Source organism: Trichomycterus rosablanca, chromosome 10 (genome assembly GCF_030014385.1).
Source record: "Trichomycterus rosablanca isolate fTriRos1 chromosome 10, fTriRos1.hap1, whole genome shotgun sequence".
NCBI lineage: Eukaryota > Metazoa > Chordata > Actinopteri > Siluriformes > Trichomycteridae > Trichomycterus > Trichomycterus rosablanca.
Window position 1 is genome coordinate 21,278,442 of NC_085997.1, and position 25,104 is coordinate 21,303,545.

A 25,104-nucleotide genomic window follows, 5' to 3' on the forward strand; every position below is an offset into this window, starting at 1 on the left:
AAAATAATCCAAGGGTTTATGCCAAGTTTCAGTGAGACAGAAAAAGTCTAGTTCACTGTCAGATATAAATTCACTAAGTACAGTACTTTTTGTGTTGAGTGAACGAACATTAAGCAATGCCATTTTCAAGTGGTAAAAATACAATAAAATACGGTAAAATACGGTAAAATACGGTAACGGTAGCGGCAGCCAAATGCGCCAGCGTCCACCATCACCATGGCAACTACTTCGGCCATGAATAACATGCACTACCTGAACAGACCCATACTAGCAGTTAGTAAAAATGAGTAATAAATGAATTCAATTCAACAGCACAATCCAATTAAAAAGTCCTGTGTGGTAATTTGTGTGGTTATTGTGGATTTTTTAAAAATAGGCGAGGTACAAAAATTTAATATTGATTTGGCTTAAAAATCTATGATTTTATTTTTATTCCATTTTTACCAGCTGCTGTATCCTGCTCTGGTTTGCAGCGGGTCTGGGTGCAATGCAGGAATACTCTGGACAAGGCACCAATCCATCACAGCCAATCATGTCTCACTGTTGAGATTTAAACCTGGTTGTGGTAGTTGGGCTTTCCAGCATTTAAGGCATTTAGCAGAGGCTTTTATCCAAAGCGACTTACACTCATCACTGAATACAGTTCAAGCAACTGAGGGTTGAGGGCCTTGCTCAGGGGCCCCAACAGTAGCAACTAGGCAGTGGTGGGGCTTGAACCTGCAATCTTATGATTACTAGTCATGTACCTTAACCGCTGAGCTACCACTGCCCACACAATATTCCTGTGACAATGATCCTGTAATGTGGCGACTCCTGAATTAGTTCAGCAGTAAGCCACTTTAAGTTGTGTCCTTCTGCATTGCCTTTCTGGCCAGCAAAGGGAGCACAGAGGCACATATGATTAATGACAATCACCCTAATTGCTCCAGGATGAAGTTTTTTCTATACAATACAGTTTCTCCATCTCAGACTTGCCAGCAGCTTTTGTTGCCAGACATAATAAATCTCTTAAGCCATGATACCAGGCATGCTGGTTTTCTGGGTACTCACCCAATGTTGCAGCGTTTTTGGGCTTCACGACAGAACTGCCCTGGGAAAGTGGAAATCCATGCTCGTAAATCCATGTTATGCAAACTCTAAGTCAACCAAAGCTTGGTTAAGGAATCAGTCCTGGAATGTCCTGTAGAGACCTTCTCATTCTCTAGATTTAAATTCCATAAAAAATCATTGGTGGGATATAAAGAAAGCAGGTGCAACAAAAAACCACTCAAGCTTTAATGACCTGAAATCTTTTGTATGAGAACAATGGGTAAAGATTCCTCAAGAGAGGTGTCAGCTTGTTAGACCTTACCGAAATTGGTCAGAGGTTATCAAGGCGAAAGGATGGCTGGCAATGACTTATCTGGCTGCCGGACGTTCAATGTTCAGGTGTGAATGCCCACATTAGCTCAAAAGCCACTTTTATTAGGATTAAATTGTTTCATTTTCTAACTTTATTCTCTCTCTCTCATTCTCTCTTTCTCTACTCTTCTCTGTTCATCTCTCTGTAAAGTAATTAACAGGGTATATTTCTGTTATATGGGCAGTATCACATGCAAAAAGGGCAATGAAGGTTTTGACATTCTTCTTGGCTAACCCTTACAACCTTTAATAACTCAACAGCTTCTTCTGACATTTAATCAGCATTCATGTCTTCCGAGAAGATTGGACAGACACTGAATGAAGTAGCTGCCTCCCTTAACATCATCATCATCGTGATCATCATAAGACTACATCTACTGCATTCTTTCTTCCACATCTACATCTATTTTATTATATATTTTTCCAGAGACGTCTCGGGCAGCAGCCTGCTTGCACGCTCTCTTTTTGTTTTTCTCGCTTTTTGATTATTTTTTATCATGTAGCATCCTGGCGGAGGAGACCCGAGGCTCTATTGTTTACTCCAGGGCTCAGTTGATGAGCCTGTGACAGTGCGGTGTGGTCGGTGAGAGACCTGAAATCCCCAAGGTGGTGAGGAGGAAATACCGGGGCTGCAGAGCCGGTAGGAGTTGATGACTAAGGAAAAGCAGATAGCGACTGTATCTTCCCTGAACGTAAGATCATTGCTGAATAAGATGGACGAGAATGTATTTCATGAAGGATCTTTAACATGCTTTATGGGGTCATGGCTCCATGACGGTATACCAGACTCTATTGTGAGTTTAGCCAGCTTGCACCTAGTGCGGACGGACAGGAGTTGCAGTGAGGGCAGCAGGAAGAAAGAAGAGGAAGTCGCTATTTAGGTGAACAACTGGTGGTGCAACCCTGGACACATTACAGATAAAAGCATATACACCAATCCTTCCTAATATTGTGTTGGTCCCCCTTTTGCTGCCAAAACAGCCCTGAACCGTCGAGGCATGGACTTCACTAGACCCCTGATGGTGTGCTGTGGTGTCTGGCACCAAGATAATAGCAGCAGATCCTTTAACTACTGTAAGTAGTGAGTGCATCCTGGTGCCATGTGTTCCCCAGGTAAGCAATGCACACGCACCCGGCCATCCACGTTATGTAAAAGAACACAGACCACCTTCTTCCATTGCTCCGTGGTCCAGTTCCGACGCTCACATGCCCCATACACAACAAACTATGATGCACTGTGTATTTTGACATCTTTCTATCAGAACCAGCATTAACTTCTTCAGCAATTTCAGCTACAGTAGCTCGTCTGTTGGATCGAACCACACGGGCCAGCCTTCGCTCCCCACGTGCATCAATGAGCCTTGGTCGCCCATGACCCTGTCGCCGGTTTAACACTGTTCCTTCCTTGGACCACTTTTGAGAGATACTGACCACTGCAGACCGGGGACACCCCACAAGAGCTGCAGTTTTGGACATGCTCTGACCCAGTTATCTAGCCATCACAATTTGGCCCTTGTCAAACTCGCCCATTTTTCCTGCTTCTAACACATAAACTTTGAGGATAAAATGATACAGTATATCCCACCCACTAAGAGGTGCCATGATGACGAGGTAATCAGTGTTATTCACTTCATCTGTCAGTGGTCATAATGTTATGTCTGGTCGGTGTAAATGCCACCCTGGGCATTGAACTGCTAGCAGTAAGTCTTCATCCATATTATTTGCCTAGAGAGTTTTCCTAGGCTATTATTATAATCTTTATTTTTGCTTGCATTCCTCCTGCCGCTGATGCGTTGCTGCCTGCTGACGTAATCAACTTTGTGACTGTGGGTCTACAAAGACTGCATTCAAATGCCTTTATAGTAATCTCTGGGGATTTTAAGTATGCCACCTTGACAACAACCCTGCACACTTTTAAAGAGTTTGTGGAATTCAAGACTAGGCAAGGAAAACACTATACCTGCTGTATGCTAATGTACAGCTCCATGGCTGCATAGCTCTTTCTCATCTGGGCAGATCAGATCACAACCTGGTCTACCTTAAGCCCATCTATAAAACGGTAGTCCAGCAGCAAACAATGATCACCAGAACTGTACAGAGTTGGACTCAGGAGGCAGAGGAGACCAGGGCTGTTTTGAGGTGACAGACTGGGATGTTGTCTGTGATGACTTAGATGGATTTACAGACTGCATAAGCTCAATTTTGGGGACAACATAATCCTTACAAAGACTGAGCACTGTTTCTCCAACAATAAACCCTAGATGACTAAGAACATTAAGGCAGCACTAAACAGGAGGAAGGTGGCTTTCAGGAGTATAGACAAGGAAGAGATGAAGAAGGTGCTGGAATAACTGAGGCAAAAGGTCACAGAGGGTAAGAAGTAGAAATCCGTAAAGGAAACTTCAGCAAAAGGACATTATGGAGGTGTGGAACTGCATGAAAACCATTACAGACCATGAAAAAAGATCAACCAGGGGATAAAAGGTGACCTGGATAAGGCCAATGAGGTAAATCTGTACTTGAACAGATTTGATGACGTGGCTTCTTTCCACCCTTGCCCCAGATTCTACTCTGACACCCCTTTTGGCTTCCTCGCATTACCATCAGCTCTTTCTCCCTCCTCCTCCTCCATCAGGGTCTTCTAACAGTGTTTCAGAGTTAACCACTATCACATAGGAGGATGTGAAAAGAGAGTTCAGAAGATCAAAGGATGTGCCGCTTAGCTGAACAGGATTTTTCAGCACATCTTTAGCATGAGCCTCAGCCTGATGACCACTCCTGTACAGTGAAAGACACCGTGCCCTGTTCCTGTCCCAAGAAAAAGCACCCAATCACCTCAATTAACTACAGACCAGTGGCTTTGACTACACATATCATGAAGTCACGGAAGAGGTTTATCCTGAAGCACATCTAGTCATTAGTTAAACCATCACTTGAGCCTCTGCAGTTCGCCTACCAGCCCAGAATTGAAGTGTTTATCATCTTTCTGCTGCACAGTGCTCAATCTCACCTAGATTTGGCAGCCAGCAGTGTGAGAACCATGTTTATTTTACTTTTCAAGTGTGTTTAAAACCATTTGACCTGCCCTGCTCAGGACTAAGAGTCTGGACATGCAAGTGGATTATCCACGTGTTGCCTAATTTACATCTTCGGCATTTAGCAGATGCCTTTATCCAAAGTGATTTACATTACTATGCCAGTATACAGTCTGAGCAACTGAGGGTTAAGGGCCTTGCTCAAGGGCCCAACCGCAGCAACCTGGCATTGGCAGGGCTTGAACCAGCAACCTGATTACTAGTTCAGTAGATGTTCACATATATTTGGCCATTTAGTACATTTACATTTTCGACATTTAGCTAACGCTTTTATCCAAAGCGATTTACAGTACTGTGACAGTACACTGATCAGTCATAACATTAAAACCACCTCCTTGTTTCTACACTTACTGTCCATTTTATCATCTCCACTTACCATATGGGAGCACTTTGTAGTTCTACAATTACTGACTGTAGTCCATCTGTTTCTCTGCATACTTTTTTTTACAGAGTAGGTATTATTTAGGTGGCGGATCATTCTCAGCACTGCAGTGACACTGACATGGTGCTGGTGTGTTAGTGTGTGTTGTGCTGGTATGAGTGGATAAGACACAGCAGTGCTGCTGGAGTTTTTAAACACCTCACTGTCACTGCTGGACTGAGAATAGTCCACCAACCAAAAATATATCCAGCCAACAGTGCCTCGTGGTCAGCATCCTGTGACCACACATGAAGGTCTAGTAGATGACATACTCAAACAGCAGCAATAGATGAGCGATCGTCTCTGACTTTACGTCTACAAGGTGGAACAACTAGGTAGGAGTGTCTAATAGAGTGGACAGTGAGTGGACACAGTATTTAAAAACTCCAGCAGCGCTGCTGTGTCTGATCCACACATACCAGCACAACACACACTAACACACCACCACCATGTCATTGTCACTGCAGTGCTGAGAATGATCCACCACCTAAATAATACCTGCTCTGTGGGGGTCCTGACCATTGAAGAACAGGGTGAAAGCAGGCTAAAAAAAGTATGCATAGAAATAGATGGACTACAGTCAGTAATTGTAGACCTTCAAAGTGCTTCTCTATGGTAAGTGAAGCTAATAAAATGGACAGTGAGTGTAAAAACAATGAGGTGGTTTTACTGTTATGGCTGATCAGTGTATTGTCTAAGCAATTGAAGGTTAAGGGCCTTGCTCAAGGGCCCAACATTGGCAATCTGGCAAAGGTAGGGCTTGAACCAGGGCTTTTGATTACTAGTCCAGTACCTTAACTTCTAGGCTACAACTGACCAACTACCTCACAGGTCGGCCACAGTATGTAAGGCTGCAAAGCAATATGTCGGACATAATAGTAAGCAGCATGGGGACACCTCACATTACAATCCTGTCTCCCTTTCTATTCACACTCTATACATCAGATTAGATTTAGATACTGCTCACAGTTCTGAAATCTGCAGATTTTTTTTTTAGATGAATCTGCCTTTGTAAGGTTATATCTGCAGGGAAGAATAGGCTGAGTACAGGAGTGCGGTGAACAGCTTTGTGGAGTGGTGTGAACTAAATCATCTGCATCTCAACATCACAGGGAATAAGAAGGTGGTGGTGGATTTCAAAAAAATGGAGGACCTGTCCGAATCCAGTCAGAATGACAAGGGCTAAAACACACAGGCCTGTTTTTTTTCCCCCAGAGACTCAGATCTTTTAACAGCTGCAGAACCATACTGAAGATGTTTCATCACTCCTTGGTGACTAGTGTGATCTACACTGTAGTGTGCTGGGGCAGCAGGGTGAAGACAGCTGATGAGACTCAATAAGCTAATCTGGAAAGCTGGTTCTGTCCAGAGAGTGGAACTGAAGTCTTTGGTGGAGGTGGCAGAGGGGAGGACGCTGGGAGAACTACTTAGTATTATGGACCATTCCTCTCTGTCCCTGCATGCCAATGTTAATCATTAATATCAGAGAACCTTTAGCTGTAGATTGAGACCACTGTGGGTGCACTATAGATTGTCACAGAAGTTCTTTTCTACCAGTATATACTAGTATATATTAAATGAAATAAATTAAATTATTACATAAATATTGATGATATTGTTATATTGTACTACTGGAAAAAAATGTGTGGTGATGGAGATGTTGTTGTTTTTATTTATTTATTTATTTATTTTTTGCCGTGTTTGTATAGTAGGGACTCAGAATATCTATGATTCTTAATCTAAAGCACTGCTGGTGGCTACAATGCTGGTGCATAGCTAAGCACTAGAAGTGCAAAAATTCAGCATAAAACATGGAGAAAAAGGCTAGAACAAAGCGAGCCTCCTGTCAAAACAAAGCCTATCACTCATGTAAACGGATGGACATGCTCTTACCAAATGTATATTTTTATATTTATTTTATTAGGCACTGTTTATTACTGTTTGGTTGTTTAATGTTGTTATTTCTCTGTATACTTTATGGCACAAACATTTCACTTAGGATAAATAAAATAATCTACTTTCTCAACTCCACAAAAAATAAATAAAAATGAATTAGCTTATTGAAATCTAGTTCATCTAAAGCAGGGGTGTCAAACTCATTTTCACCGAGGGCCACATCAGCATTATGGTGGCCCTCAAAGGGCCGATTGTAACGTATCCTGCTGTGATTGCAGTCTGCTGTTTTTCTTAGAGGCTGAATTCTGCATTTATATTGTCCTCCTTTACTACAGACACGGCCTCATAACACAAGAGATGCACCGGTTTCCCTTCCTGAAGCACAAACTTGTATTCACTTTCATTACATTTCCTCCTTCTGCTTAATTTTCTTACTTATCTTCTTGTACATTTTGGGATTATGTGTAAATATTTCTTAACATCATCTACTGGCGGGATGTGTCACTTTGCAGGTCACAAAATGTGTTTTGCCCTCACTAATAGTTTATCCCCCTTTCTCAGCTAGACAGACAGACAGACAGACAGCTCTCTTCAGAATACAGTTGGTTTTATTTGCTTCCCAGCTGTGTGATACACTGTGCATCAAAATAAAGTAAAAATACAAACAATAAAAACAATAAAGAACTCAATACAGTAAAAGCACACAGCTGTAGTTAAGTGTTACATCTGGTACAATATAAGATTTACCCAAACGTAAAATAGCGCTAACGAGTTAGCATTTTGTGTAAAGATACTAATTGCTATAGTAACAGTAACAATTGTATTTAATTACGGTAAATTTGTAACTAAAATGCTGTGATATACTCACTAAACATTTACAAACAACTGAGAATATAAACGTCACTACTTACAGACGATGCTTTGGTATTATATTGCAAGATAATTATTTGTATTTATTATTATTATTTACATTATTGACTACGCTACCCCGTGTTCTTTTGCCGTAAAAGTCACATGGCTTTCCGGGTCCTTTCCTTGTGGAGTTTGCATGTTCTCCCCGTGTCCGTGTAGGGTTCCTCTGGCAGTCCCGGTTTCCTCCCACAGTCCAAAAACATGCATTCAGGTTAATTGGAGACACTGAATTGCCCTATAGGTAAATGGGTGTGTGTATTAGAGCTGGGCGGTTCCTGAATCACCCAGGTTAATGATTCGAATCTTCGTACTGAATCAGGAATCACGAGTCCGAGGTCTCAATTAACCCGGATCCTATAAGTCCTCTGACTGGCTGCTGCTAAGTACACAAGGCAAGTGAGTAGACTCACCGGAAACACTCTGGGCTCACTGGCTTCACTCCAGTCTGTGAATCTAAGTAATAAGCGGTTAAACACACTGGTGTTTGTTATGTGGCTGATTTTATGCACATGCTATTATTATTATTATTATTATTATTATTATTATTATTATTATTATCAGTAGTAGTGGTATAGATTAGCAAAACAACAACAAAATATAGTTGTATTATTATTAAAATGCAAATGCTTACAGGCTACTTTAGGACTGTACCACTTAAGGAGTATCATAGTCCTTCCCCCATGGTAATTTATTGACTGTTTGTTTTGGTGCCACTGTGGCTGCCTGACTGGGTCAAGTTAACATGGCAATTTGTTGTTGACCATCCTCCTAGAACCCTGGACCCATTAATATATACCCATCTGATTGGTAGGTGAGTCCACCCCCTCCTCCCCTCCTTGTCCCTATCCCTCATGATCAAGATTCCACTTAGAAAAAAGTTTCAACTTGTCACTGACAAGAGAAGTGTGAGGTGCCAAGAGAATTAAGAGAGGATTTATTTACAGAAGATGAGTGCACGGACGACAAGTGATATTTGGATGTATTTTCATGCAGTAAATCAATTGCAATCAAAATGTCAGTACAAGTGACTCAAGTGAACCAGATCACATTACTGAGTGACTCAGATTAACCCGAGTCCATAAAATGAACTGACTTTACCACCACTAGTGTGCATGTGTGTGTGTCTGTGCATGTGTGTCTGCCCTGCGATGGACTGGTGCCTCGTCCAGGGTGTTACTGTGTGCCTTGCGCCCATTGAAAAGCTGGGAGCCTCAGCTTAAGCCCCCCTGTGACCCTAACTGGATAAGCGGTTAAGAAAGTGAGTGAGTGAGAGTGTAGGCACCCAGTCAAGCCGGATGGCAGAGCTGAGATTCGAAACAATGTGTTAGAAAGTTGACCATCTTTGCAGCTGCAACAGCCTCCACTCTTTTAGAAAGGCTTTTCACTACACAAGTGTGCCTATTAGAATTTCAACCAATTCAAAAGTGCATTTGTAGGGTCAAGTATGCACAATTGACATTCAGTGAGGTCAACATCAAGGCTTTATAAAGGCTACTAAAGTTCTTACACACTAAGCTTAATAGCAATGGCTGTGGCAGGAACACCTGAACTTAATAATGAGAAGGGATGTCTACATACTTTTGGTCACATAGTGTAACATTAAGTTGGTACGACGCTGGGAAAAGTGCATCGATGGGTGACTGTAAAAAAGTGATGTAATTTGTTTTTGAAATTTTTAATAGAGTTAAAAAAGTGCAGAAACTTTTTGAAGAACACTTGTATGTTTCCATATTTCTTTTTAATAACGTATCTTTTAATATGTTTTTCTTTTTTTTCCTTTACAGCCTCTCGACTATGAGACAAAAAAGGCCTATACATTCACAGTGGAGGCATCAAATGCACACATAGATCCCCGCTTTCATAGCTTTGGTCCATTTAAAGACACCGCAACAGTCAAGATTAATGTTCTGGATGTGGATGAGCCTCCTGTATTCAGTAAGTTCTCCTACACGATGGATGTTTATGAGGACACACCAGCGGGCACTATTATAGGAGCAGTGACCGCTCAAGATCTGGATGCAGGAAGCAGCCCGGTCAGGTACGTATTCATAAATCCACACAGGAATTCTTGTAAGTGCAAACAAAAGCTATTCATATGGGGATAAGTGCTGACTTGTTTAAAAATGTACCTTTCTTAGGCCACTGCAGCGCTCTTATTGCCATTCCTATATTTCTGCCTTCTAACTTTAAAAGATTGTTTTTGTTTCCTCCATCCTGACCAGGGTATAAGTAATTTAGTAATGGCTCTGATGCATTGACAAGATTCCCCTCAATATTACTTTTTCATTTAATTTAAAAGCACAGAATGGACACGGAGAGGATAAGTGCATGCCTGGACCCCTTTGTTTTCTTTTCAGATGCTGAATTATTTAGAAACAAAACATTTGGCATTGTTCTCGGACGATGCACTTACTCTTCACAATGCAATGGTCCTGAATGTACCCCCATGGAGAACAAAGCTTTTAAAGTAATGCCGTAGTGCGCTTGGCCACCACATGCTGTCTAAAAGTGGGAAAGAAAATGATAAAGGATAAAAAGTTTGTGCTAGCTCTGAAAATTGCAAGTTTTTTAAAAGCCTTTTTAGGCATTTTGTCTTTCACCTTGGGGTTCGGAACAAAGAGGGACAGTTTTGTTTGAAAGACCATTTGCATACTACGTTATCCCTGAAAGTATTTTGCTCAAACGTACTTACAAAAGTGGGTAAGGTAGCAAACAACTTTACTAAAGTATAAATACCAGGTTTTTCCACAGATATGGGTGTCTTGCAAAAGCCACATTGTACCGTAGCAGAAGATCTTGGTTTATCTTAGTTTAACAGAAATGCTCTTCCACTTGCACACATATTACTATAAATTATGCCATGCTGTTGATTAACAACCTAGTACACAAGCAAAATGGTATAAAAATTAACTAATGTTTTGGTTATTCACTCACTCACCTTCTTAACCGCTTATCCAATTATGGTCGCTTGATGCTGGAGCCTACCCAGCTTTTAAATGGGTGCAAGGCACACAGTAACACCCTGGACGGGGGCGCCACACACACACCCATACATACTGTACACCCATTCACCTATAAAGCAATCCAGTGTCTCCAATTAACCTCACTGCATGTTTTTGGAAACCCACATAGACATGCAAACTCCGCAAAGAAAGGACCCGGACTGCCCCGTCTGGGGATCGAACCCAGGACCTTCGTGCTGTGAGGCAACACTGCTACCCACCGAGCCACCGTGCTGCCCATTAACTAATATTTAATATTCAAATATACTTGCAATAAATAAAGCATGATTTAGCACAGGGGTGGGCAATTAAATTTTGCATGGGGCCACATGAGAAACTGGGACAGTTGTGAAAGGCCAGACCAATAGGCTAAACTTAATTTCACTCAATAAGCTGTTAGTGTTAAGAATAGATTTTACAATCAGCCAGTATAAATTAGAAGCAGGCAGAGTAAAAAAAACATCATTTCTGTATTTAATCAACTTTCATGAAAAAATTGTGAACAAAATGTGCAGGTTTTAAATTAACTTTACACAAAGTGCTATTGCTATTTTGTTTGGAGTTTAATTACAGTATTTGCTGATTTTCAGCCCTTGTTGGATATTCTTGTTGGATGTCACAAAGCTGGTCTGGACTGCTTCAGTCCTGGATCTGTAAAAGTTGTTCCTTTGCAGTTTAGCCAGCAAAGCATCAGATGTGGATCATATGGTGGAACACTGTTTTCCAACCTTCAACCTCATTATAGATAGATGGATAGATGGATGGATGGATGGATGGGCGGGCGGACGGGCGGGCGGACGGGCGGGCGGGCGGACGGACGGCTAGTTAGATAGATAGATGGATGGATGGATGGATGGATGGATGGATGGATGGATGGATGGATGGTTAGACGGATGGATGGATAGATGGGTGGATGGATGAATAGATGGATGGGTGGATGGATGGATGGATGGAGGAATAGATGGATGGATAGTTAGACGGATGGATAGTTAGACAGATGGATAGATAGATGGATGGACGGACAGACGGACGGATGAATAGATGGATGGATAGTTAGACAGATGAATGGATAGATAGATAGACAGACAGATAGATGGACGGACGGACGGACAGATGGATGAATAGATGGATGGATAGTTAGACGGATGGATAGATGGATAGATGGATGGATGGATGGATGGATGGATGGATGGGCGGGCGGGCGGGCGGGCAGGCGGACGGACTAACGGGCGGACGGGCGGGCGGGTAGATGGATGGATGGATAGTTAGACGGATGGATGGATGGATGGATAACTTTATTAATCACATAGGGAAAGTCAGCTATTACAGCAGCTCAAAATACATTAAAGCAGAAAGTATTAAAGTACAAAATTATTAAAGTACAAATAAATCTTGTCAGATAAGTGCTAGATAATTCTCCATGAGTCTATCCTGATAGTAGCTCAGTGTTCGATAATGATGTCCCGAACCAGTGAAGTGTTATACAGCATGATCGCTGCTGGTACAAACGATCTCCTGTACCGTTACTTAATACAGTGGAGTTGGATGAGTCTGTTGCTGAAAGTGCTCCGCTGTCTGACTAGCAGGTCATGGAGGGGGTGTGATGAGTTGTCAGGTATGGTTGTGAGTTTGTTCAGTAACCTCCTTCCAACCACCAACTCAAAACTGTCAAGTGAGCAGCCCACGACTGATCCAGCCTTCTTTATCAGTTTGTTGAGTTTCTTAACATCCCCTGCTCTGATGCTGAAGTATGATTGCTATTGTGTTGCAATTGGTTTCTTTCAATCTCACCAAAGAGTTTCTGTTGGATTTAAATTTAGAGACCGAAGGCCACTCCAGGATGTTCAAGGCTGATTACTTAAACAAGCTTTGGTTCCAGAGAACTGTGTTCCAGAACTCTGCAGGCCAATCCAAATTCATTCTGGCATATTCTAGTTAACCCGACACATGTGCTTCTTGGTAAAGAATGGCTTTACAGTAACTGGCCATGAAGTTCTTAAATTATAATTTCCCCAGCCATCATGTCATCCTGCAAGATGTGACCGATGTGACTCCATTGTCCAAGTTCTTGCATTTCTCTGTCTGTTTAGTACCGTAATGGCAGTTCAAAATCTAATCCTTAACTACAGTGGTCTGTTCTCCACAAACTGAACACACTGCTGTACATCTGACTCCAGTAAATAAATACTTGTTGTTGCTCAGGTGGCGCAGCGGTAAAAACACACGCTGCAACCAGAGCTGGATTTCGAATACGTCGTATCGAATCCAGATCTGCCATGACGGCTCGATGCTGAGTGGCTGTATAAGCAACGATTGGCCGGTTGTTCAGTTGGGGGGGCGGGACAAAGAGCCAGATGTGGGTCTCTCTCTGTCAGAATGCAATTACAACCTCTGCTGGCTGATTAGAGGTGCCTGCACAGAGATGAGGAAAGGGTGCCCTTAGGGTGTGTCTCTCCGCATGCAACGCTAGGTGGCGCCAAATTCATCAATGTGTGGGTGGCAAAAATGCATCCGGCTTGCTGTTCATACAGTATGTCGGAGGGGATGTGGGTTTGCTTCGATCTCCTCAGTCAGGGCAGGGTTCGGCATAGACAGAGAGGAAGCACGATGCAAACTGGACAATTGGACTTGCTAAAGGAGGAGAAAAAGGAGAGAAAATACAAAAAAATAAAAATAAATAAATAAATACTTGTCTTGTCTAGTCTATGTCTTGTTAAAAACTCATACATTTTGTATCAATCGCACTCACACTTCTGTTTGCCAACACATTATGGTGAAGCTGGATACTCTCATACACAAACAAACTGAAAAATAAAGAACAGTCCCTTTAAAATAAAAACTATGCTTTTGTATTGCATGTATGATGTACACTTATTTAAGTCTGATTTCTAATTACCACTGGCCTCATGCGGGCCAGTTGGGGACAGCCAAAAGGCTGGATGTGGCCCTGGAGCCGTACAATGCCCAGGTGTAATAGAAGGGAACCACTAAGAAGTAAATGAAAGTTGTACATCTAGTGATGATAATTAGCATGGCTATGTAATTGCTGTTCTGTGACTAAGACTGACAAGAAATCAACCGGAGCTAAAAAGATACAAACTTGTGTTTTGTTGTGTAAACAAAACGGTGGGATGAACTAAAGATGCAACTAGAAATATTCACTGTGAAAACTGAGACATACTTAATTCCACTAGTGTTAAGTTATGCTTGAAGCTGTTGTACTGTAAGCCACCTGTCATGCTAACTTTTGATTTGTAAGTGTTTTAAAGATATTTTTACCAGATCTCTTTTTGTCAGCACCCACCCAGTTTTTACCAGGTGCTTTTTGATGGTGTAAGAATCTAACAGACTCAGTAAACTTTTATGTTTTCTCCTAATTCCTATTTTTTTCTTTTTTTTACAAATAATATAAGGCAATGTCCGGGAATCACTTGTGGATTTAAGTGACCTTGGGACCTCAGTCGGCATTAAAGAAAAAACAGCCATGTGATAAATATTAACATACACCGATCAGCCATAACATTAAATCCACCTCCTTGTTTCTACACTCACTGTCTATTTTATCAGCTCCACTTACCAAATGGGAGCACTTTGTAGTTCTACAATTACTGACTGTAGTCCATCTGTTTCTTTACATACTTTTTTAAGCCTGCTTTCACTCTGTTCTTCAATGATCAGGAGCCCCAAAGGACCACCACAGAGTAGGTATTATTTAGGTGGTGGATGATTCTCAGCACTGCACTGACACATGACATGGTGGTGGTGTGTTAGTGTGTGTTGTGCTGGTATGAGTGGATCAGACACAGCAGCACTGCTGAAGTTTTTAAATACTGTGTCCATTCACTGTCCACTCTATTAGACACTTCTACCTAGTTGGTCCACCTTGTAGATGTAAAGTCAGAGACGATCGCTCATCTATTGCTGCTGTTTGAGTCGGACATCTTCTAGACCTTCATCAGTGGGCACAGGACGCTGCCCACAGGGCGCTGTTGGCTGGATATATTTTTGATTGGTGGACTATTCTCAGTCCAGCAGTGACAGTGAGGTGTTTAAAAACTCCAGCAGCATTGCTGTGTCTGATCCACTCATACCAGCACAACACACACTAACACACCATCACCATGTTATTGTCACTGCAGTGCTGAGAATGATCCACCACCCAAATAATACCTACTCTGTGGTGGTCCTGTGGGGGTCCTGACCATTGAAGAACAGGGTGAAAGGGGGCTAACAAAGCATGCAGAGAAATAGATGGACTACAGTCAGTAGTTGTAGAACTACAAAGTGCTTCTATATGGTAAGTGGAGCTAATAAAATGGACAGTGAGTGTAGAAACAAGGTGGTTTTAATGTTATGGCTGAACGATGTATGAGCTTGGGAGTACTTCGGAAAACCATTGCAATGCAAATTAAAACGTGCAAAGAGTTAAGTCGTCAATTTTATTTATATAGCACTTTTTACAATGGACATTGTCTCAAAGCAACTTTACAGAATCCAGGAACAACAGACCAAAAACCCCTGTTGAGCAAGCTGAGGGCGACAGTGGCAAGGAAAAACTCCCTTTAAATTACAAGAACAAATCTTGAGAGGAACCAGACTCAGCAGGGACCCCCAACCTCCTTGGGTGGCCTGGAGGATAATTTAAATAAATCGGATTTACACAAATCATACATACACAAAATTAAATTAAACTAAAAGTTATAACTAGCAAAATAATAATTGGAGTTCTTCATTATTCAGTCCAGTCTGTGATAAAGTGTGTAGTGAGTTCCTGACATTTTTGGTGCAAACACGTCAGGTTCCCGTTAAATCAAAGAGAAAGCCAATCATTCATTCTTTAAGATAAGCTACTGAACTCTTTGGTCTCAAGTTCATCACAGATGAACAGAAAGACATGCACTGTGATCAGATGAGTCCATGTTACAGCTTGTTTTTGGAAAAAGCAGATGTTTTCTATGATAAAGACAAAAAAGGACCAACAAAACATAAAAAAACACAACATCTGTCATGGTAGGGGGGTGCGTCAGTGCCTTGCATATGTTTGAAGGTACCATAGATGCAGAAGCAGATACTAAAAGACATATGTTGCTATCAAGGCAACGTCTTCTCCTGGGAAGTACATAGTTATGGTTTATACTACAATATAATCTGTTTAGTAGCTGAACAAACAATTCACAACTAATTTAAAATTTTACTCACAGGTAATGTAACCTTTTCTACTAAAGCTTAAAGAGATGTCCCAATAGCGGTTAATAAATGACAGATTAGGAACTAAATCGGATGAATTAGCGACCCCCCTCCCCTACCCAAACCAAAAGGCTAATGTTAATGAAATCAAAATACTATCCTTAAAGCAGATTTAATTAGGAATTAGTCAAATCTGTGTTGGACCCATTTGCCCATTACATTTATATAAATATTAGACTGATCCAGTGCTTAAGAGAAATTTAGAAACTCCAAAATTAGATTACAATCCTTGTACTTGCTCTAGGAACATTTTCTTTTTACATTTTTCATGAGCATGTGTTGTATAACATTCATCATTTGAAGCCCTACAACCATTAAGCTAGAGCACTGTAGATTGATATCTGATGGAGAAATGGTGAGCTGACAAATTAAAAAATGAGAGCACAGCCACAACAATATTGAACTAAAACATTAGGGTCATATAGTGGAACATTGTTTTATAAGTAGCGATTTCGGTACATGCCAACAAGCTTCTGTTACATCTCTTGTGGAATTTTTGCACATTTGTTTTGTGCAAAAGCTTCAACCTTAATAAAGTTTGATTGCTGTTGTGTTTATTGCGCAATTGGTTTCTTTCAATCCCACCAAAGGTTTTCTATTGGATTTACATTTGAAGACCAAGGGCCACTCCAGGATATTCCAGGCTGAGTACTCAAACAAGCTTTGGTTTACTTAGAAGTGTGCTTAAGATCCATGATGAAAAAAAGCTGATTCATATGGCCAAACAGTTCCAGTTTTAATTCATTACTCCAGAGAACTGTGTTCCAGAACTCTGCAGGCCAATCCAAATTCATTCTGGCATATATTCATTATGGCATTCTGGTAGGACAGTTGTAGCATAGTGGTTACGGTACTGGACCAGTGAGCAGAAGGTTGCCAGTTCAAGACTCATGCACTGCCAGGTTGCCACTGTTATAAAAGTGTCTGCTAAATGCTGTAAATGTAAATGCATATTCGGGTTGACCCGACCCAACTGTTTTTGGGAAAGAGCTTCATGGCCATGAAGTTCTTAAATCATAATTTTTTCCAGTCATCATGTCATCCTGTAAGTCTTTTGCTGGAACATGGAGGTTTTTCTTTGTTATCCTAGTAAGATTATGGCCTCTGGACAATGTTTTGGGCGTTCTTTCATGGCCCGGCAAGTTTGCTGCTGCATAATATGTTTAGAATTTCCAGAAAATAGTTCCACTAGTGTCTCTAGGAGTGTTTAAGGTTTAGGAAATCTTCCTATATCCATTGTCCTTTTGATGCAATGAAAGGATCTCCCTCAGCTTTTGTAACAGCTTCTTAGTTTTCATCATAGATACAACACACCTTGAGCATATCTCTGGGTGGTGTTTATGTATAACAGCTTTCACAGCTTGTCGGACATCCCATTCCTACATCTGTATATACTGTATATTATTGTCTCCCTAATTTGGAAAATACCATTTTTAACCAACTTGTCATGGTATATTAAGTTGTGTGCACCTTTTTAATACTTGCTCAGCGCAATTATTAAAGATACCAAACATTTGGCAAAGTCTATTGATGTGATCATTCAGAATAACTTTGTATACTATAGATTGAGGTAACAGTGTGATCAATCCCCTAATTTTTTTATATAATGTAACATGTCTATCCTGATGAACATAGTCTCTTCCATAATGCTAATGATTCAATTAACAGGGCACAAGAGGTTACGAAAGGTTTTAATGAGTATAAAAATATGTAATTTATACACTTTGGCTTTCACAGCTGCTAGACTGATTTAAGTTTTACCCACAGTTGAAGCTCAAGCACACACCTTTAGAGATTTGTAGGATTTATGACAGGTCGCATGAAACCACATAGGTCTTAAATACTGACAGTAATAGAAATCAGCTCACTATTACTAAAACATGCTCCCATAATTATTTACTTTATAGTGTCATTTTTATTTTTAACAAACTTAGATAAATGATTTTTTTTCTTCGTGTTTTCAGTGTAAGACATTTTTTACCATTTTATGGTAATAAGTATATAACAATTCCTAATGTAATGAGTATTTTTAATGTCTATAGGTATTCGATTGACTGGAAGAGTGACTTGGATAGCTATTTTGACATTGACCCTGTGATTGGCACGATCTCCACCAACGAGCTTTTGGACAGAGAGAACAGAGCCCAACATAACATTTCAGTTGTGGCAACCAAAGTTAGTAAGTATGCCTTAACATTATTATTATTATTATTATTATTATTATTATTATTATTATTATTACTATTACTATTACTATTATTATTATTATTATTATTATTATTATTATTATTATTATTATTATTCTCTGTCATCAATTCCAACTCTTGCCGACCATATGGATAGTGACTTTTGGTCTTCAGGCATCTTAATGGCTTTTTCTTTGTTTCTCTATCTGTATCTATCCATCATGTTGCTGGCTGTCCTCTTCCTCAAATACCTTACACTCTTTTTAGACTATTTATAGACTTTTTTTACACTATTAAATGTGTGTATCAGCATTATCCATCCCTTATTGTGTCTACTATCCTATTAGTCACTGGCCAAAGTATAAATGATTGTGGTAGACCTTACAAGTAGAGTGATGCAATGTCCCACAAGGTGGGTCAGGTGTCCACATACTTTTGATACAAGATTGACTGAACACGTTAGATTTTAACCCCATTATCCCAAAACAGGCAACTGGTGTTACAGTGGGCACAGGCTCACTGAAACTGGACAGTTGAAAATTGGAAAAATGTTGCCAGGTCTGATGAATCACAATTTCTACTCCAACATGCAGATAATTGAGTGAAGTGAGACCTGATGTGGTAGTCTGCTGTTTTAACCCACTGTTCTTATGGTTTGATGTGATATATTGTTCTGCTTACCATGGTTGCATATTTATTTGTGGTAATATTCTTGAGTTACTGCCTTTATTTCAGCTTAAATCTGGTCATATTATTATTAGTAGTAGTAGTATTGTTATTTAATTCCAACTCTTCCAACTCAACCATATTGATAGTGTTTCTTCAGAAGATTGTGACTTTCCCTTTGGTCTTTAAGCTTCTTAATGTCTTTTCCACTGTTTCTGTAACTGTATCCATCCATCATGTTGCTTTCTGTCCTCTTCCTTAATTACCTTACACTCTTATTAGATTTACAATTTTTAGGGAAAAAACCCTGATAAAATAATTATATATTCTGTACACATTAAATGTGTGTATCAGCATTATCCATCCATTTTTGTGTCTGCTATCCTATTCATGGCTAAAGTATAAATGATTTATAAAACAAATAGCCTGAATGTGCATGAAAGGTGTGCAGGAAAACAGAATTGTTCAAAATAATGCCCCTCAAAATATACACTATATGGCCAAAAGTATGTGAACACCCCACCTAACTATTGAGTTCCTGTGTACCAACCACACTCATGTGTTATTGTGCATCTGCTTGCAAAGCAAGGTACATAGGGACATGGTTTGACTAGTGTGGAGTAAAGGACGTCCAGTGAAACCCTTGGGATGAATCGATACATTAATTACATGCCAGGCCGTTTTTGATCTAGCATTACTATATAACTTCAAAAATGCTGGTTTGACTGAATGAGCACAAATTCCAACGGACATAATAAAATAAATCCACTTGTGGTAGGGATGCAATATTCCTCAAGCTCATGGTCAGATGTTCACATACGTTTGATACAAGATTGACTGAGCAAAAAGAGGATTGAAACCTGGTTACTACAGCAGAAGACCACATCAAATTTCAATCCCATCAGCCCAAAACAGGCTACTGGTGTATACAGTGGGTACAGGTTCACTATAACAGGACAGTTAAAAATTGAAAAAATGTTGCCAGGTCAGATGAATCACAATTTCTACTTCAGTATACATGTGTCTGACTGAAGTTGATCCTCATATGGTTGTCTACTGTTCTAACCTATTTGCATCATCGTTTAATGTCTTATACTTTTCTGCATACCATGGTTGTACAGAATTATTTTAGGTTATTTGTGGTACTGTCTTTTAAGTTTTTAAGTATTTCAGCGTAAAACTGGTCATACTGCTCACAGATCTGCTAAAAAAAAATAGAGCTTTTTGTCAACAAACATGCCATAGTCAGCAGGTTTTCCTTTCGCTTGTTTTCGGGAGGTAGAAAAGTACCAGGAAGAAAACCCACATCAAAGAACATCCTGCTAGGCCCTATACACTCACTAAGCTTTATGCTGGAGCCTATATGGATGATATAGTCATCATATACTGTATATTGTGATTATTTTGCAGAAAATTCACCACACCGTGACAGAGGTGCTACATGTAACCCCAAACATGCAGTATCAGAGAGTCAATCCAACTGCACGAGACTTCACCAAGGCAGATTATATATTACAATATTTTGATTAAAATTCACAACTACAAAATACAGGAAAACAATAATTACTAAATAAGCTAACTAATAAAACTAATAAAATAATAGAGAGGACAGGTGATTGCAACACTAGAGCAGAAACATTGCACTCCATGTGATCACCCTAGAAAACACGAAAAACAAATAAAACAAGATAGTCTAGAAGAAGAAACCTAAGAATGCTTGAGTGCAACTCAATGAGCTACTCAATCCACCAGTGAGTCAGAAACCAAAGAAGCCAGGCAGGCAAACAAAGGTCTCTCAAACAAAGCTAATGAACAAAGCTGGAAAAGCACTTAGCCTGAACTATTTCCCAGGCATAATGATGAGTTGCCTTAGAATTTCTGATTAAGTGCAGAGAATGCTTTAAAGTGCAGTTTAAAATGCACTTTCCTCCATTCTGCAACTTTCTCCTGTACACATTATGAAAGAAATGATCACCTTTCCAGACAGCTATCACATGTTAATTACAAAACAAACTTAACTTGTCATATGTTTAGACATCACAGAGCTAACTTTAAAGCTATTAGAAACAGGGTTGCAGTTCAGTCTCACCAAGTAAAAAAATAAAAAATAAATACAGATTTAGTGACATTCACTCCTCAAGTACTCTAAGAAGTCAAGAAAGTTCTTATGTTTGAAAGTAGTTATGCTCAATCAAAATTACAAATGCAGCACCCCTCAATTATTAACCCAGAATATTGCAGTGAGGTCATTATAAGTTGAGCTCTTATCACCATGATAACACGTACTGCTAATTGTCTCTTATGCCCATAGCACTGATATGCTAATTACGGCTTGCTAATGCTAATTTGAAAGGTTGAAGGGAGACTTTGCTTGACTCATGAGGCAAGTCTGTATAAGTTCTGTTACACTGAGACTTGTTCATTCAGTGTCAGGAGCTCACATTTATTAATATTTACTTTTTCTTATTAGTCTTGACACTGATAGTGAATGAATAAAAAATCACATGAATGTCTCATGCCTTAAAAGGAATCCCACCAGCTCCAAAGTCCAACTCCAAAACTTAAGATCTAGGTAAACTTGTTTCAGACCACATCAGGTAAAATACAAATGACTATATCATTGTTTGTATATTGTATTATATATTATGGTAATATATATTAATATAATACCATGGGCATTACGGTCTGGCTTAGTTTTATAAGAACAGTTGATTGAGGGTAAGATCAGGGCTCTTTGCAACCACCTTAAGTCTGTTCAAAGTAAGGCAAGGCAAGGCAAGGCAAGGAAAAAAAAAAAAATAATAATTAAAAGCATTAAAACATTCCTGAGATCTAGAACCTCAGAAAGACTTCTTGCAAACATTTAGTTACAATTAAGACAAAATGAAATTCAAACAAGAGAGATAAAAAGTTAAGAACATGAAAAATTTTAAGAAAATATAGTAAAATATACCCTACAATTTAGGAAATATGAAATTAAAACAAGAGAGATAAGCAATTAAGAACATGAAAACTAAAAGAAAATATAGTAAAATATACCCTACAATTTAGAGAATTAGAAATTAAAACAAGAGAGATACACGTTATTATAAGGGATTAATTATACATATTAACGGGGAAATTACAGTACTAAATACTAAGACTATCCCACAGACTGACAGCAGACAAAGTAACTTATACTACCGGTCGTCACCAATAGTACAGTCCATGGTGATATCTCTGTCTTACATAGACAGGCGTCCCAGACGTCTTTACTGTTAATCCTTAAACTACAGGTCAGGTGGAACACACAGCGTCACCTTTTCTAGTACTATGGGGCAGACGGTATCACACAGCGTCGTCTGATTCCCACCGGGGTGGAACACACAGCATCAATAGTAAGCTTGGTTTATTATATATTGTATTATACTAAGGTATCATATATTAGTATAATACCATGTACATTACAGTCTGGCTTAATTTAAAAAACTTACACAAACTTAAATTTAAATTCTACATTGTAGGATACTATATATGGAAAATTAGCAATGGCCAAACTGAACTTTTATTTTTACCAGGTGTATAGTAAAAAATATCATGTATGTATGTATGTATGCATGTATGTATCGATAGATAGATAGATAGATAGATAGATAGATAGATAGATAGATAGATAGATAGATAGACAGATAGACAGATAGATAGATAGATAGATAGATAGATAGATAGATAGATAGATAGATAGATAGATAGATAGACAGACACACACACAGTGGAACCTTGATTTGACGGACAATTTACCGGATTTCGGATTTAACAGACAAAATCTGGTAAACCAAATGTCTGGTCATATTGATTAAAAAAGAAACAAAAACTGCAATTTCCCTCTGGGATCAATAAAGTATTCTGATTCTGATGATTCTGATTAATAAAAGAGGAGCGTACCTAGACCAGTAGTTCAGTAATTGTCCACTAGCCGGCGCTTTTTATGCTTCATTTTTGCAAGTTCTGGTGCTTAGTTATGCACAATAACAGATACACTATACACTATATGATCACAGCAAATAAAAAAAATTAAAAAAAAACATCTCTACCACACAAGGTAAAAGTGTTTTTTTATTTTTTTTATTTGTTTTGTAAATTATTTTGTAAATTATTTTAATGTGTTTTTAAATTTTAAAATGTATTTTACATTACAATGTTTTACATTACATATTCACACACACACACACACACACACACACACATATATATATATATATATATATATATATATATATATATGTATATATATATGTATATATATATATATATTAAACAGACTTTAAAATTAAGAACTAGCAGTAAGCACTCATTCACACCCACTCTACAATGCAGAAAGTCATGCAGCATGTGGTGTGTCCTTAAAACCTGCTGAATTCTTTCTTTCTGTTTTTTTCTTTTTTTCTGTCTCTTCTGTGCTTCCCATTTTATCTTTTTTTTCCCCCACAAGTCAGGTGCAGCCCCAGATGCTGCAAGATTAGAGGATAACAAATAATAATGCTGAGGGTAGAATATGAGCCTATGAGTCAGCACTGTTTCCTAAAATAGCATACTTGTTGCTGCTAATGAAACCATGCTTGTGAGACCTTTCTTGTTAGTTCAGCAAATGTGTGGGGAGTCAAACAAATGGTGAAAATGAAAAACAAGTGAGCCTTTCTTGTTCTTGCTCTTTTTATTGAATTGATTATTTTTTTTCTTTGAAATATTGGGACATCATCCTTTAAAAACTATCAGTAAATTCATTTAGATTATAGATGTGAATTAATCAAGACTTAATTAAGACTGTGCCATAGAGAGAAACCAAATGTGGTCAAAATAAAATATGATTAAAACACAATATAAATGCTGATGAACTTTGTGTAGGGGAATGTCCTGTCTGCCTGGTTTTATTAGAAAATGGCTGTGAAGAACTCATGCAATAATTATCAGTCCAGATTCCCAGAGGTTTGCAGAATCAAACCATGCTTGAATGAAAAATGTTACAGACCCAAAGCAAAGCCTTCTTGTCAGTACAGTTGCTTTTGATAACTTCACCATGTTTGGAGGGCTGCTCTTTTGAGCCCAAACATGATATACTTACAATGTATGAAGGTATGAACATTATTGAATGTGGCTCTATTTCTGAATTTTCACTGCTTGCAGACATAGCCAATCAGTGATTTACTGCAGCACCAGCCTAGTGCCCTATTTCTGAAAATGTTACTGTTGCCTTACTCATTATTAAGGGAAACATAAACAAAATAATGAACCGGATCATGAGAGAAAAATTGAATCATCTCAGATGAGAAAGTACAGTGTTAGCTCAGAGGTAAATGTTCTGACCTGTCAGTTGGAAAGTTGAGTGTGTGAATCATAGTTCTGTGAAGCTGCTACTTTATGGTCCTTTTAGCAAAACCATTAGCAATCATGGCTATATATACATATATAAATATCGTATATATACGAGGGATCTTCAGAAAGTTTCTGCACTTTTATTATTTGGTTGGAAACGGTGAGGGTGGGAGGAGTAGTAATTGGTCGTGTCTGACAAACTGAGAGAGAGCTTATAGTCCGGATTTAGCGCCATCTGATTTCCACCTTTTTGGACCGCTCAAAGAAGCTTTAAGGGGAAGAAGATTTTCATGTGATGATGATGTGAAAGCAGCGCTGCATCAGTGGCTACACGCTCAACCAAAAACATTTTTTGCTGATGGCATTAAAATAATACGACGCTGGGAAAAATGCATCACAAAGATTATGTAGAAAAGTGATGTCATTTATTTTTGAAATCTTTAATAAATGGAGTTAAAAAAAGTGTGGAAACTTTTTAAAGAATCTTTGTATAAATAGTACAAAAGTGGTGAATATGTAGAGTGGCCTTTTATTTCCTTAATGATGATATTCCACACCATGAGATTTGGACCCAATGTGCAGACAAATTTAAATAAGACCCTACCTAATTCACAGCAATAAAAATCACGTCACAGACCATGAAATGAGCCGTTTCCTATGTAATATGCAATTTGCTGTGAAATATAGGTTTTGTGTTTAGCGATTTAACATTTTTCATTCACATAGCATACAAGTGCCTCACGTTTACTGGTTCATTTGCAATATGAGGCGGTCCTAGCAATCCTACGGCAATCAGTTAGTCAACATGTCCAAGATGTCGTAGTGTAAAGTGGCTAAAACACCACTCAGGTAAGAGGGAGAGGAGTGTCAAAAACTGACAAGAATTTTCCTCTTTGAGACAGAGCCTTGCATCATTTATGGATGTT

The 25,104-nt window shown here is 39.1% G+C and overlaps 1 protein-coding gene across 1 annotated transcript in view; it reads left to right on the forward strand.

Moving 5' to 3' along the window:
• Nucleotides 1–25,104, forward strand: part of cdh12b (cadherin 12b) — a 161,880-nt gene that overhangs the window by 103,509 nt on the left and 33,267 nt on the right. Inside the window, exons 6-7 of the mRNA XM_063002942.1 lie at nt 9,510–9,763; nt 18,017–18,153. Coding sequence (XP_062859012.1) covers nt 9,510–9,763; nt 18,017–18,153 — 391 coding nt within the window. The remainder of the gene's footprint in view (nt 1–9,509; nt 9,764–18,016; nt 18,154–25,104) is intronic.